Source organism: Terrapene carolina, unplaced genomic scaffold (assembly GCF_002925995.2).
Source record: "Terrapene carolina triunguis isolate 2854851 unplaced genomic scaffold, T_m_triunguis-2.0 Scaffold51, whole genome shotgun sequence".
Lineage (NCBI taxonomy): Eukaryota > Metazoa > Chordata > Testudines > Emydidae > Terrapene > Terrapene triunguis.
Window position 1 is genome coordinate 519,394 of NW_020664402.1, and position 15,140 is coordinate 534,533.

The following is a 15,140-nucleotide window of genomic DNA, read 5'->3' on the forward strand; positions in this document are numbered from 1 at the left end:
CCCCCCCACGCACCCATCACTAACCCCTCCCCAAATACACCCATCACTGACCCCACCCACATATAACCACATCACTGAACCCTCCCAACCGAAACCCGTCACTGAGCCCCCATGCACCCATCACTGACCCCCCAACATCCAACCCCATCACTGACCCCCCAATATACCCATCACTTAACCCCCCCGCACCCATTACTGACCCCCCACACCCCAACCCCATCACTGAACCCCCACATAGACTCAGCACTCATCACTCACCCCCGCACACATGCACCCAGCATCCAACTCCCATCACTGACCCCCCCACCCCATGGACATCACCTACCCCACCCCACACATACCTACCACTGCCAGAGCACCCATCTCCCCTCCTACACATCTATTAGTGCTGGGTTTCCCACCAACCCCAACACCCTGCTTCTCCGCTGGGGCACCCAGCACAACCTAGCACCTATCACCGCTGGGCCCCCAGAACGCCAACACTGCTCCTGTCGACGCTGAGGCACCTGTGCACCATCCCCAGCCCGTACCCACCACCGGGGCTCCTGGGCCCCAGAGTTACGCCGACACCCCATTTAATACTACAGCCTAGTGCCCCCAGCCTGCTAGCAGCTGGCTGGCCGAGGGGGCACATCTCTTACCGCTCCGTACTGGCTCAGCTCCTGACTCTGTTTCTCCTGCAGGGCGGCCACTGTGGCCGTGGCCGTGGCCGTGGCTGTGGCAGCTGCTGCGGCCACAGCGGCTGCAGCAGCCGCCTGGGTGAAGTCGGCTGGGGGCCGGCCCGTGTGCGAAGGGAGGCCCATGCCGCCGGGGCCATTGGGGCTGCCTGCATAACTAGAAAAAGGGGGGGGAAGTCACAGGGCCGTTTCTGCAAAGGGCTGTGGGACTCCCCCCATTGAAGGCCGTAATGGCGTTTCCTTCCCCCCACCCCCCATCTCCCAGAAGGAGCCTCCATCCCATCCCAAGACTGGGCTCCCCAGTGCCATCAATGATGGTGGGAGGATGGGGATGGCTCTTTATCTGGCCAGCAGGGGGAGCACAGCACCGCAGTTTGTGTGGGCATGGGGTGTTTGAGGGCTTATTAGAGAGAATAGCTCCATTCTCCCATTACACCAGGGCTGCCCATGACCCTGAGAAGCCATCGTGCTCAGGAGAGCACTCCCACCACACAGAGACTGGGCATGACACCATCTGAGCCATGCCAAGGCCTCCCCCTTACCTAGTGGTGAAGCCCGGCCCCCCGGGGTACGTGCTACGGCCGTACATCCCCTGCTGCACGTAGCCCTTGCCGGTGGCCCCCTCTGGGAAAGGCTGCTGTCCCATAAACTGAGGCGAGTTCATTCCAGAGCCGCTGCCAGCCATGCCGGGCATCATGGGGTTTCCAGAGGCGTTTCCCCCAGGGCCCATGGGGTTTCCAAAAACCTGCACAGGACAGATCCCAAGAGAAGTGGTGTGAGGGGGTGAGAGAGGCAGCACCCAGCCCCGGGAGCCCCTCACCACACCCCCTTAGCCAAGGGGCTGCAGCCCAAGCCCCAGCAGTGTGCCTTGAGTGGGGGAAGGAAAGAGGGGGATGGAGGGGTGAGGGGGGCTGGTGGAGGAACACGTGTGGGCACAGAGTTAGCAAGGGGCGGTGTTTGTGGGGAACTGATGGAGTGGGGGTGGTGTGTGTGGGGAGATGAGTTGGCAGAGGCAGAACGTGAGGGGCTGGGGTTGGAGGGATGGGAGCTGGGATGGGACATATGTGGGGGGCTGGTGTGGCAGGGACAAAGGGTGGGGAGAAGGGATTGGCAGAGGGGCAGGAGGTGGGTACGGGTCCCAGGACAGGTCTCAGGGACGCTTTCCCCTTGGCAATGTTTTAGGGGCTCCCAAAAACACCGCAGCTCTGGGCAGCTCTCTAGACCTTGCCCTTGCCACGCCCAGGGGACCCCCAGCTGTGTCCCCGTGACTTGGGGAGGTGGCCGCGGGTACCTGGCTCTGGGACGTGTTGTTGCTGACGCCCCACACGGTGGTTACCACGGAGAGAGATCCTGCAGGCTGATTGGTGCTCTGTTGCCAAGGAACTGACTCGTATGCAAATGAACCATCACTAGAAAGAAAACAAGGCCATTAAAAATCCCTTTGGGAGGTTGGTGGGGGCGATGGTGCAACTGGACAGACACATGTGGCCAGGGCTGGAGGCATCCATGGCCAGAGAGGGGGCTCCGGTGGATGGGGAGGGGAGGGGGGGAGGGAAGTTATTTAAGGTAAGCACCAATGTGGACACAAGAACCAATGGATATAAACTGGCCAGAAACAAGTTTAGGCTTGAAATTAGGTGAAGGTTTCTAAGCATCACAGGAGTGAAGTTCTGGAACAGCCTTCCAAGGGGAGGAGTGGGGGCAAAAAACCGAACTGGCTTCAAGACTGAGCTTGATAAGTTTATGGAGGGGATGGCCTGATGGGGCTGCCTACAATGGCATGGAGCCGATCTGCGACTGCTAGCAACAAGTGTCCCCACAGCCAGTGATGGGACACTTGATGGGGAGGGCTCTGAGATACTACAGAGAATTCTTCCCCAGGTGTCTGGCTGCTGGGTCCTGCCCACATGCTCAGGGTCGAACTGACAGCCAGATTTGGGATCAGGAAGGAATTTCCCCCCGGGTCAGACTGGCAGAGACCCTGGGGGGGTTTCGCCTTCCTCTGCAGCATGGGGCCCGGGTCACTTGCAGGTTTAAACTAGTGTAAATGGTGGAGTCTCTGTAACTTGGGGCCTTTATATCAAGATTTGGGGACTTCAGTAACTCAGCCAGAGGTGAGGGGTCTGTTACAGGAGGGGGTGGGCCAGGTTCGGTGGCCTGCCATGTGCAGGAGGGCAGACTAGATGATCATGATGGTCTATGAGGTTATCTATGAGTGTTGGGAAGAGCTGGGATGGTATCTGTTGCCAAGCAGGAGGTGCTAAGTTGGGGGGATCCATGATGGGGGAGGAGGCGCTGAGTCTATGTGGGGGAGCAGGGACAGGGCAGGAGGCAACACAAGGTGGTTATCAGCGAGGTTTGTGCGGAGCTGATACAAGACACATCACCCCGTCCTCTGGTGCCACGTGGTGGGTAATGCTGGAGATGTGCATGGGAGCTTTGTTGCTCTCCCCATCCCAGCCGGCAGAAGGGGTGAGGGAGGACCCCAGTTCCCCACACATCTCCCTGGAAAGCCCACCCCCAAATTCCAAGGTGTGCCAGGGACAGACAGACGGACTGACGGACAGACGAACAGAAACACTCACCCATGCGGCGTGGGCGGGAGGGATGGTTTCATTGGGTTCATGGAGTTCATTGGCTGCAGGCAGGCGAGTGGGCTGCGTGCTGGGTCTTCGGGAACAGCGACGGCTGCTGGGTGGCTCCAGCCGGACTGGGGAGGGATGGACAGAGCGCCAAGGCATTAACACTACAAGGAGGCAGCAGCCACATGGAGTGTTAACTCTCTAGGCAGGCTCTCCTGGCATGGGGCACTGCAGGGGGAGCTCCAGCTACTCCAGCCCCGGCAGAGGGCGCTACGGCGAGCGGGGCAGCAGCACCAGCTGTGGGGGGAGCGCCCAGCTACTACAACCCCGGCCTCTCCCAGCAGCGCCAGCTGTGGGGAGCGTGGCAGGAGTGCTGTGTGGGGAGACCTCTTCCAGCAGGGGGCACTGTAGGGAATGGGGCAGCAGCTCTGGCTGCGGGGGAGCTCCCCGCTAGACCTGCACTGGGAATGGTTTTCCCTGTGAAAATTATTCCCGTTCCATGTCAGAACACGATTGCTCACACAGCCCCCAACCCCTCGGCACCCCCACATTCCCTGACACACAGTGATGCCCCTCTGCCCAGTGGCTGAGGTGACAGGGCTTTGCCCGTCTTGGCCTGAGTAACCCTTTCCCCAAGGTGCTAATGCTCTGCCACCTCCTTGGGGGTCCATGGGGTGGCCCCACGCTGCCCCTAGGAGACCCACAGGGCAGTACTGGACACTGAGCCGTGGTGGCAGGGGCTGTGACTCAGACAGGGCTGAGGAGAGAGCAGGGCAAGGCTAGGCAAAGAGCCGATGCGCTCGCCCACCTGCTCCGCCCCCCACGTCTGCTCTGCCTGCTGAAGCCCCCTCCCACTGGCCATGTTTCTCCACCCTGCTGCACCCCCTCTCCATATCAATGGAGGCTCCCACGCAGCCCCATGACATCTCATGAGCATGATCAGGCAAGGACGGTATCTTTATCCCTGGGTGGCAGAGGGCTGTGGGGAGGGAGCTGTCACCCAGGGAGGCTGGAGCTCAGCCAGGAACAGCACCCTGGAGTCCTGAGTCCCAGATCGCACCCGCCCTCCTCCCGGTCCATCCCTGGCACCCCACAGCCTCCCCCCCACTTCCCAAGGCCGGGCGGGGGCGGACCCTGGCGCCTTGCACGGTGTTTGTGTCCCAGCCCTTTGGTCGGGTCAGATAAGGTGAACCCTTCAACTCAGTTCAACCCCCTTAGGCTGGACCCCTGGTCTCACCCATCCCCTTGTATTGGGCCCCCAGAACTCCTCTCTTGCCCCCCCCCAATGACGTGTGGGGGCTCTCTTGAGGGGAAGTGGTCACATTGGCTCGGCAACGCCAACTACGTTAGCTTCACAGCGCAGCCAGCAGGAACTTGGCGTCCTGCCCAGATCTGGCAAAACAAGGTCCTGGCATGCGCGGGCTGGAGGGCTGGCCTAGTTTCGCTGGGTTAACTCTCCCTGGCCCACAGATCGCAGCCAGTGGCATGACGCAACCAGAGCAAACCCACAGCACCTGCCGTCTGGCTCAGGGGCCACTACGCCCCAGGCACAGCAGGCAGGGGGAGAAGGTCTCTTTAGGAAACGCCCTCTCCCAGCAGGGGGCTCTGTCGGGGGCAGGGCAGTAGCGCTGGCTGTGGGTTGAGCTCCTGGCTACTCCATCCCTGATCTCTCCCAGCAGGGGGTGCTGTGGGGGTGGGGCAGGGCACTGGCTGTGGGGGGGAACTCCCAGCTACTCCAGCCCCAGCCTCTCCCAGAAGAGGGGGCTGTGGGGGGAGGAGGGCAGCGCACTGGCTGCGGGGGGATTTCCCAGCTTCTCCAGCCCCAGCCTCTCCCAGCAGGGGGCACTGTGGGGAGCAGGGCAGGGCACTGGCTATGAGGGGAGCTCCCAGCTACTCAAGCCCCAGCCTCTCCCAGCAGGGGGTGCTGTGGCGAGTGGGGCAGGAGCGCTGGCTGTGGGGCGCCCTGAAACGTCCCGTGCCCAACGTCCCCGCATGCAGCAGCGTGCCATCCCAAGCACAGTGAGGAAGGAAAGCGTCTCCGGCTGGAACAGCCCCGACCAGCTCCTGGATCCTGTTTGCAAACACGAGGTGGAGCCAAGGCCTCCTGGCGGGGAGCCGGCAGCGCGGGAATCCGGCAGGGCCCTCTGGAGCAGAGGGGAAGTAAGGCGGGGCAAAGGCTGCCCTCCCCCTTTGTGCCTGGTGCTGGGGGGGAAGGGAAGCAGGCCTGGGGCTGGGACAATAACTGAAGCCCCCCCCTCCGCCCAGCAGCCTCCACCTCTCAGCCATGGAGCACCAGAGCAGGGGAAACAGTAAACCCTGGCTCCCTGCCACCGCCCGCTTCCCTTGTGTGCCGGAGACAGGCCTGTGGCCAGAGCACCCCACACCCCAGTCAGGGGCTCCTGATCCCCGTGGGGAGCCTGGGATCCTGCCTCAGCAGGGACCTGTCTGCCAGCTGCCCCTCCACCCGCTAGGGGCAGGGGCAGCCTCTCCCCATAGGGGCAGTGCCTGGCTGAGCAGACAGAGGAGGCCTGTCTGGAGCGAGGGGGAAGGGGGCTGCTGGCTGGGCCCTCAATGGCAGGCTGCTTGGCTGGTGCTCCCAATGGGGGAGGGGAGCGCATGAGCTCAGCCGCAGGAACAGGGGCAGGATGCAAAGGGGCTGCGGGGGAGGGAGCCTGGTGCATGGCGGGAGGGGGGGCGGGAGCTGCTCATCCCCCCCATGAGCTGCAGGGCTGGGGGGAGGCCTGAGAGGGGAGCCGGGGGAGGGGTGTTCACAGGTGCTCTGCTTGCCACAGGAAAACTACAGCAAGGATTGTTACATCTCCAGCACTGAGTCCCCGCCCCCAGCCCACCCACTTCCCCTGACCAGCTGGTCCTTAACTAATGATCCAGCCCCAGTGAACGGTGCTAAACCCCGTCCCTAACTGACAGGATGTCCCCAATCTCCAACTCCAAGCACCCACCAGGCTTCCAGACACCCCCCTGAGCTCTGCCTACACCCACCAGGCACCTTAACAAAGACCTCCCTTTTATTAAGTTCAACCCGCCGTCCCCCCGTTGCAACAGCTAAAATCCCAGCTCTTTGGGTCAGGGACTTGTTGTTCTAGGTTTGTCCAACACCTGGCACTTTGGGGTCCTGGTCCGTGACTGGCACTCCTAGGCACCATTGCAGTGCAATTAATAGAGTAAGACAGAAAGTACTCAAGTTTAAGGTCCCACTAGTAGCATCGGCTCAGCACCTATGTTATGCTGCACATTTGATCCCAAAGAGAGGAACAGAGAATTCAGGTGTGAGCCCCGGGGCTGAGGTGGCAGTGCCATGGGAGTCTTAAGTTCTGAACATAAGAACAGACATACTGGGTCAGACCAAAGGTCCATCTAGCCCAGTATCCTGTCTTCCGACAGTGGCCAATGCCAGGTGCTTCAGAGGGAATGAACAGAACAAGTAATCATCAATTCTGCATGTATCTTTTTGCTCTGATCTCTGCGAATTTAGTGCTGCACTAACCAAGTTCTTTGGATTGAATTTTCTAGGTTTTTTAAGAGGAAAAAAATCCATTGCTTTCAGACATCCCTTCAACCAACAATAATGTTAATACTCCTAACCCGCACTCTTCATTGCTTTGCAAAGAATGGGAGAAACTGAGGCACGCTTTCCCCTCACACAGTCACTTCTCTCCCTGGGTGCAGCCCCAGGAGAGGAATCCAAATTTAGGGGAGTGGCTTCACCAAGCATCTCGCAGGCTAGTGGGAGAACTGGCCATAGAACCCAGTCTCCTGAGTCCCTATCCAGTGCTATATCCACTAGGCCACACAGCCTCCCCAGGGCAATCTTCGCTAGCTGTGCACAGATGAGACCCAGACCCAGATGAGCAGGGTCAGAGCCTCACCAGGGCTTCGTCCACACAGATCCGCTTGTCCAGCCCTTGGGACTTAATATCTACTGCTCGAGCTCAGCGTGTGATTTTCAACCATTCGTACCTCAGTCACTAAACCAAAAATATTTGGTCTCCAACCCAAGCCAAGGCCACAGTCCCCAGGAAGGCCCTGAGTCAAACCTCAGCCGACTTTGCCCTGAATACGGCTGGATATTTTCCCCACCTCCAGTGACTCAAATGGCTTTTGCTCAAATTTTCCAAAATAAAATAATAAAAAAAAACCAATAATTTCCTTCAGGCAGACCCCCCAAGCCTGGAAAATTCCTGCCCCAGACAGCGCATGTTTTGGAAAACTGTGAACATCCAAGGGCTCGTTTGGATTAAAACATAGAAACAAAATCTCTCAAAGCCTTTTAGAAGAGCAAACAGCACATTCTGGTCCAGTGTCAGACCCCATTTCCCCTTCCCCATAGCTTTTCTTCCAGACTAAGCACAGCTGCAGGCTAGAACATCAGTTGCAACAATGTGTTCCCATTTATCACCCAAAGAGAGAAACACAGTAGGTCACATGCACACACTGCCATTATAAATTAACCCCGGAGTTACTGGACTAAAGTCCAGTGGTGTGCAAAGCACATGTCTAACCTTCCTAATATCAGCATTATGAACCCACCTAACTCAGCTGTCTCCTGTACATTCAGATAATCAGGCTCTTTCCTCTACTGCAAGGCCCAGCCTGCTCACTGGGGGGAGGAGAGAGGTGTTTTGGGCCACACACAGGCAGAGCTGCCCGGGGAGCAAGTGGGGCAATTTGCCCCAGGGGCCCCCACGAGAGTTTTCGGCGGGTCTTCGGCGGCAGGTCCTTCAGTGCCACCGAACACACCCGGAGCGAGTGAAGGACCCGCTGCCGAAGACCCGGAGCTTCTTCCGCTCCAGGTCTTCGGCGGCAATTCGGCGGCGGGTCCTTCACTCGCTCCGGGACCCGCCGCCGAAGTGCCCCGAAGACCCGGAATGGAAGGACTCCCGCCGCCGAAGACCCCAGGCCCCCTGAATCCTCTGGGCGGCCCTGCACACAGGTCTGTTTGTGACCCCCTCACCCATACACACCAAGCACCCCATAGGCCCCGCACTGCCATCCCAGCTAGCAGTGCTGGGGCAGTGTGGTTCCTGGCACTGCCCAAACACAGCACCCTCTTCCCTAGTGCTCTGCAAGGGGCCGGGCTGGGGTTTGACTAGCAAATAGCAGACCCTGATTGGAACCATGCACTGCGGGGAGGGGGGGGAAAGAAGTGCCAGGTCTCTTCTCCAAAGCCCTGGGTGCAAGGGCGATGCCCACCTGCACCCCCCCCCCCAAGAGAAGGGAATTCAATTCGGCTCTCTGACTGCCCACAACACAACAGCCACTTCAACACTGCGTTCCTAGCACCGGGCCTCCGAAGCCTGTGCCGGGGGCACAGATCCAGGTCGTGTTCCCTTCCCAGCACTGGGCACCCAGAGCCTGCTCCACGGGCACAGATCCGGGTCAGGTTCTGTCCCAGCACTGGGCACCCAGAGCCCGCTCCAGGGGCGCAGAGCCAGGTCGGGTTCTCCTCCCAGGGGCTGCAACCAGCCCCTTTTCCAGGGGCAGGAATCAGCTTCTGAAATTCTGCTTTCAGTCTCAGCCTGGGGAATCCAGCCAGTGGGGCAGACAGCCAGATGTAAAATAAATCCTTACCCCACCCCCCAGGGCATGGCCCCCGGGACATCCTGCTACTCCCCACCCCAGTTCTGCATCACCCTTCCCCCAAACAAGAGACATCCATTAGCCAAGTCTCCCCCTATCCCAACCCCCCCCCCTCAGCATTCTTCCCCCTCTTACAACTTGTGACGCCTGCTGAGCTAATGGGGGTGGGGCTTTAACCAGCTCCCTGCTTCCCAGAGCCATCCAGCCAATGGGGGAGAGGGGGGGGTCAGGGTCAGACCAGGCATCGATCAGGTTAAGGGATCTCTGCACAATGGCAAAAGTTTGAAAAAAACAGAGGTGTGGTTTTAAATGTTAAGAATGTTTAGGGATCACTACTGACATGAGATTTTCCTTTTCCCCACTTATTTATCTTTAAGCAACTAGGAAATTAAATGCAAAACTACATTCCACTGTTATACGCATTCAAGTCAAGAACAGCAAAAGTTCAGGCCGACCACATATCTCCTTAACTCTGCCTCCTTGGGTCATTTGCATTATGATACCATCATGCCCACATTCTCTTGGATACAAGTGTAGCTGCAGAAATGAAAGACAGTGTTATCCTGGGTTATGAGACCCTACAGTTGAAAGTTGTGTCAAAATGCAAGCACCTAAGGGGGCAGAGTTGATGGAGAACACAGACAGAGGCACTTGGTTAAACTGTTCACTCTGATTTGGGCATGTCCTGACTATTGATCAATTCGTTGTGGAATGTGTAAGCTACATGATTAGCCTTGTTAATGGATGAATGAGGGTGGCAGTGTTAGCACAGATCCAGCAACCCCTCTCCAAACCGGACACAGACTTCCCAGTCTTCCTGGGAACACCAGAGATTCGCTAACCCACAGAGCATTTCTGTGCTGCCCCCTGCCCTGGGACCCTGGCATGGCCTCTGCAGCAGGGCAGAGTTAAGGACCATGTGACTGTGTGTTAGAGACCATGGGGAGCCGCTGCAGGGCGATCCTCTCTCTAAGCATCGGAGAGGCACTTGATGACCTCCCAGGGGTGCAAAGACAATGCAGGGCACCTCACCCCATGCTGCACAAAGACCGTCCTATCCCTCAGGATGAAAGCCAGCTTGCCACCTCCACCCTTCTCCCATTGCCTCCCCATAGCACTATAAAATCATCACACTTGTGAAAATAGCTGGTGGGAGGGAGGCCGTGCGTCCAGAGGGATCCCCCTCATCTCCTGTAGCCTGGCTGAGTGAGCGGGTCGAGCACTAGCAGAGCAGATGCCAGCCCCAGTTGCCCCATGCTGAGTGGGGAGGGGCATTCCACCATATTGCAGCGTGTGTGTGTGTGTGTGTGTGTGTGTGTGTGTGAGAACACCAGTGCTTCTGTGATGGCTCAGATACAACAGCCCCCTCCAATGCCTCCCTCTGACCCCCCCCCCCAACACACAATCCCTTCTCTCTGCCCTACTCGCCCTCCAGGGACGAGCCAGCCAGCTGAGTGTTCCAGCCCTGCGCCCCTTGGCAAAGCCCGAGGTGAGGGTGGGAAGGGGGAGGAAATGCTTGAATTAGATTTCTCCGTAACCTCATTGTGCGGGGAGCAGCGTGAAGGGGTGATACGGCCCCACCACGGGGAAATGCAGAGATGGGGCCGCCTTGCCACAGGTGGCCCAGGGTTCATCACCCGCCACCCATCCCAGAGCAGGGCCCCGCAGAGAGAGGGACAGGGGAGAGCTGGCTGTGTGGCTGAGCTGCAGGGCCACTAAGACAAAGCCCGGGGGGGGGGGGGGGGGGGGGGGCTGCTCCCAGCACCGGTGTTGCAGAGGAGAAGGCTCTCACAGTGCCAGAGACAAGGCAGGAGCTGAGTGGAGAAGCTAGTGACTCAGGGCCCGATCCTGCCCCTTATGGAGTCATGACAGGTGGGCAAGGACTCCATTCCCACTTGTAAATGATCTTGCAAGGCAATGGAAGGTCTACCCTGGAGTCCCCAACAAGCTGACCAGGTATGGAGACCTAGGAGGGCAGGCATGAGATGGATCCTGCCACAAATGGGGAGAGAGGGGCTGCTAGGCCCCCCTGCTGTGGACAGCAGCAACAGCCCCCGGGAGGGGACCCTGCCGAGGGCTGGTGGAGGAGACTGCATTTAAAGGGGTTGGGGGGGAGGAAAAGCAATACACAAGGTCAAGGAACATGCCAGGAATGGCCACGCTCTACCCCACCCATCAGCTCCCCAGGTCGCCCTGCCACTCCAGCACCCACCCAGCTGCCAGGCTGCAGGGCAAGGCCATGAGGTTCTGCACGAAGTAGCCACCCTGTTGATCTAGCCTGTGCCACTGTCAGTGCCCTGGGAAGGAGCCTCCAGCCGCGTGTTCGTTCCGTGGGAGGTAAAATGGGGAGGGAGGTTGCCCTTGGAGTTGACAAATGGGTTCTCTGCCTGCTGCCTCAGAGCTGCTGATGCCACTCAATCCCGGCCTGCAGCCCCTGCTAGCCCAGCTGTGGGCCTTTCGCAGAAACTCCAAACAGCACCAGTCTGTGTGATATAAACACCAGAATCGCACTCCTCAGCCAGTGCCCATAGCAGAATTGGGCATGCCAGAGCATGGGGCAGGAGGGAGTAGGACAGAACAAAGGACTGAGGAACAAGGGGCAACATGACACAAATAAGCACTCAGCCTGGAGCTGCTCCATCCCCAGCTGGGATCATGGAGGCAAGAAATCCCCTGGTGGGCCCTTCTGGAATAAACTGTCCATGGGGAACATCCCTTCCTGACCCTGTTATCAGTGCCAGGGGAGTGCACAGTGCCCCTCTGGGTCACAAGGAGCAGACAGGAAAGGGTTATGGGGCTGGGAGGTCAAGGCAGCTGGAGCTACTAGGTGACTGGGCCCAGCTGCTTTATACAGCCAGCAGGAAGACGGGGGCTGGGAGGGCTAGTAAGTGGCAATACCCCAGTTTAACACAGCAGCACCATCCTCTGCCCGGTCACATTATCCAGATACATGGTCAAGCCTCTTCTGTCAATCATTACTCTCGCCCTCAATGCTATCTGATGGCAGTGGGTTCCACAGGCTAAGCATGTCCTGGGTTGATCTAAGGACAAGCAAAGGTCTTTGGAGCAGGTCAAACAAGTTAAACAGCACTAGAGCTGGCAAATGCTTAGAGTGCCACCCAGGCGGTAGCACAGGTGACTCCGTGTCGGGCACTCTCCTCTCTGAGTCAGGGATGGCTCTGCAGCCAGGAGGAGTGGTGACACTGAGGATCCTGCCCCCCGTGCAGATGGGAAGGACTCACCAGCGCTTTTTGCAAGAGGGTGGGCACTAAACCTGCTGTCTGGCCCAAACCTCCTCGCTGGGGGGGGGGGGGGGGAGGAGTTCCTGCCTGGCATCATGTTGCTGTGCATGGCACCATCCCAGAGGTGGCCGCAATGTGCCAGAGTGCCAGCTGCAGAGAGCTGGGGGATCTTACCCCCAAGGGGTCCATTTGCTGGGGAGTAGTTCAGGTAATGGGGGTCAGCACCAAGCTTGCCCAGAGAGCCCTGCAAGGTGGCTTGAGCACTGCAGGGGTGATCAGAGCCACTCCGGCTACCACGGCTGAGCCTGGGAGTGGCTTGGACACAGTAGGGGGGTGAGGGAGGGTGCAGGGTGTGCTTTGTGGCGGGGGGTAGTCTGCTTGGCTCCCCCAGCTCCTCTCCTTGCCTGGGCCTCAGAGAGTGTTTACCAGGCAGGGGCTCCCCTGCCCAGACAGGGCTTTGGACTGGGACAGTGGAGGGTTGAGTGCAGCGGGGGGAGGGGAGGGGGTCAGGCCGCTCCCCTGGTGCTGCAGGGAATTGGCAGGCCCAGGCCCAGCCCCAGCCCCAGCCCAAGCCACGGCCAGGAATATCAGGCTACAATGTAGAAGGGATGCTGGGGGCATCTGTCTCCAGGTCCTGGGGCTCCCACCCCGCTTGCAGCCAGGCTCCTGCCTCCCTGCTCAGCCTGGGGGAAGGGACAGCTGGCAGCTCTAGCAGGGGCAGTGACTAACCCTTCCATGGGGCCCTGAGTCACTGGCGAGGCCCCGTGACCTGCGACCGGCTTTGCGGGGGTAGGCTACAGCACAATGCCCAAAGCCTGGGGCCTTGGCATGGAGCCCTGGGGGGCTCTCTGCCTCCCTGCCCACATGCCAGAGTGGCACTCTGCCCCCATCACCCTTCTATTGCTGTGCCTGCCCCATCTGACCTGCACCTGTGCCAAGCCCTGCCCCGGCTCCCTGGCACACAGGGGCACCAGAGCCTGCTGGTAGAACTGGGGACACTGTAGCTACCAGACTCTGGCTGCCCTGATGGGAGCAGGAGCCAGGAGAGAGCCCAGGCACTGGGCATGCTGAGCCCCATCCGGGTGCTGAAGCGCCTTACCCCCACCCATGGGGCGCCAGTGCCCTGTTTCAGACCTGGGTGCCATCCATCAGCAGCTGGCCCCTCCTGCACTCTGGGGCAGGGCCCAGTGTCTCTCCCTCCCATTATTCCCACAGCCTGGCCCGTGCCATGGCAGGGCAGAGCTCTGCGGGGAGGGCCACGGCGATTGCCTTGGCCCTACTCCCGCTTGGCTGCCAGTGCCTGGAGCAGGGCCATGGCACATCCTGCAGCTTTGAGCCCGGCACGGGCACCGCGTTCCCATGGGGGGGGGGGGGGGGGGGAGGAGAATGCGCTGTCCTCCAAGAGCTGCTCCCAGTTCAAACCAATGTCCTGCAGTGGACAAGTTTAAACCAGCTTTTCCCCGGCATGGGTAGCAGCTGGTGCTCTCAAACTCCAACTCCAGGCCAATGCTTGGCAAGAAAGGGATGTCCTCAGCACTGGCCCAGGGAGGATTCTGGAGAGCAGAGAGTCAAGGGGAGAATGCCCCCCTGCCCTGCATCGTCTGGGGAGGGGGGACAGCTCTGTACGTACATGCTCACCCCAGGTGCTCACTAGGAAAACTGAGGCATGGGGCAAGGTCCTTGCACCCAAGCCCCCTGCTAGCCACCAGGCAGGGATGCCAGTTTGCCACAAGCCCCGTGCATTAGCCTTTTGCAAAATAGCAGAGAGAATCCAATCCTGCCCCCTCCCCATCCCAGGGATGAAGAGCTAATCCATGGTCTTGAAGCGGGATGGCTGGGGGCCCCTGTGCCAGGGGGTACCCGGCTGGCTGGGGGAGTTGAGGCTCCTTCTCCAGTCCCCACCTGGAGGGAAGGACTACTCTCCCCTAGGGCACAATTCTCTGGCTTCTCCATGCTGCTCCTCCTGGGGAGCTGGGCTGGGGAAGGGCCCTGTCCTAAACCTGCCAGGGCCCCTGCAGGTGTAGTACGGGATTGGGCGGGGGGGGGGGGGGGGGAGGAGGGAGTGCTGGGCCCCGGTAGCTGGCTGGGGTGTGTGTGGGGTGGACGAGTTGTGCTGTAGGCTCCTCCAGGCAGGCCTGCCCTGTGCTCCCTGGTGCTGACCGTCTGCCTGCGCACAGCTCCCCTGCAGCACACATCTGTGCCCTCTGTGCTTCTTGCAGAACATGTTCCTGGAACAAGGAAACAGCCTGTTCCTTCCCAGGGATTATAGCCCAGGAGGCACCGCAGGAGAGGGCAGGGGGGCCGACCTGTGAATCAGCAGTAGGGCACGGGGCCTCCTCCCTGCGCCCAGGGGCAGAGGCGAGCTTTGCCGCCTTAACCCCTTCCCTCTGCAGCAGGCCTGAGGCCCTCTCTGCTCCTGTAGGAGGCCAGTCTTGGGAACTGGCAAAGCTGCTGGAGGCCAAAGCACACGGAACCACCCCGATGCAGTCCTCTGTGGAGCTGTCAGCAAACCCACCCAGGGGTGGGGATGCATGGGGAGAAGTGGGGTAGGTGCCCTGGCACCCCCAGAGCCACTGGCACCTTGCCCGCAGAGGCGGCCACTGAAGCAGCAGGACAGAGACTGCAGGTCCTGAGGTGCACTGAGCCACTAGGCTCGAGGGAAGCAGTGCCGGCCTGGAGCTAGGGGCCTCACGCTGCGGGCGTCTGGCTGAGCCGCTCCACGTTAGCGGTTGCAGATGAAACCCGCTCTGGCATGTCGCCCCAGTGTGGGCTTTAATCCTACAGCTGCCCTCCCCACCCCGCTGAAGCAGGGATCCCCGGGATCCCCACACACAGGCCTCTGTGCATGTGGGGTCATGGCCAAGCTCACAGGGTTTAGTGATTTCTAACTGGGACTACTAACTTACTCCTCCTGCTGGGAGAAGCCGGGACTGGGAGCTCCCCCCACAGCCAGCTGCCCTGCTCCCCACAGCACCCCCTGCTGGGAGAGGCTGGGGCTGGAGTAGCCAGGAGCTCCCCACACAGCCAGCACCCCTCCCCAC

General features: G+C 60.0%; 1 protein-coding gene across 2 annotated transcripts in view; it reads right to left on the reverse strand.

The window, feature by feature from the left end:
* The window catches only part of LOC112119358 (zinc finger MIZ domain-containing protein 2), a 42,816-nt gene that overhangs the window by 16,509 nt on the left and 11,167 nt on the right, over positions 1–15,140 (reverse strand). For both annotated transcript variants that reach the window (XM_024217982.2, XM_024217981.2), the window contains exons 2-5: positions 3,263–3,387; positions 1,969–2,086; positions 1,220–1,422; positions 642–834 (exon numbers count right to left, since the gene is read on the reverse strand). In XM_024217982.2, the coding sequence (XP_024073750.2) occupies positions 642–834; positions 1,220–1,422; positions 1,969–2,086; positions 3,263–3,312 (564 nt within the window). In that variant the 5' untranslated portion in view covers positions 3,313–3,387. The remainder of the gene's footprint in view (positions 1–641; positions 835–1,219; positions 1,423–1,968; positions 2,087–3,262; positions 3,388–15,140) is intronic.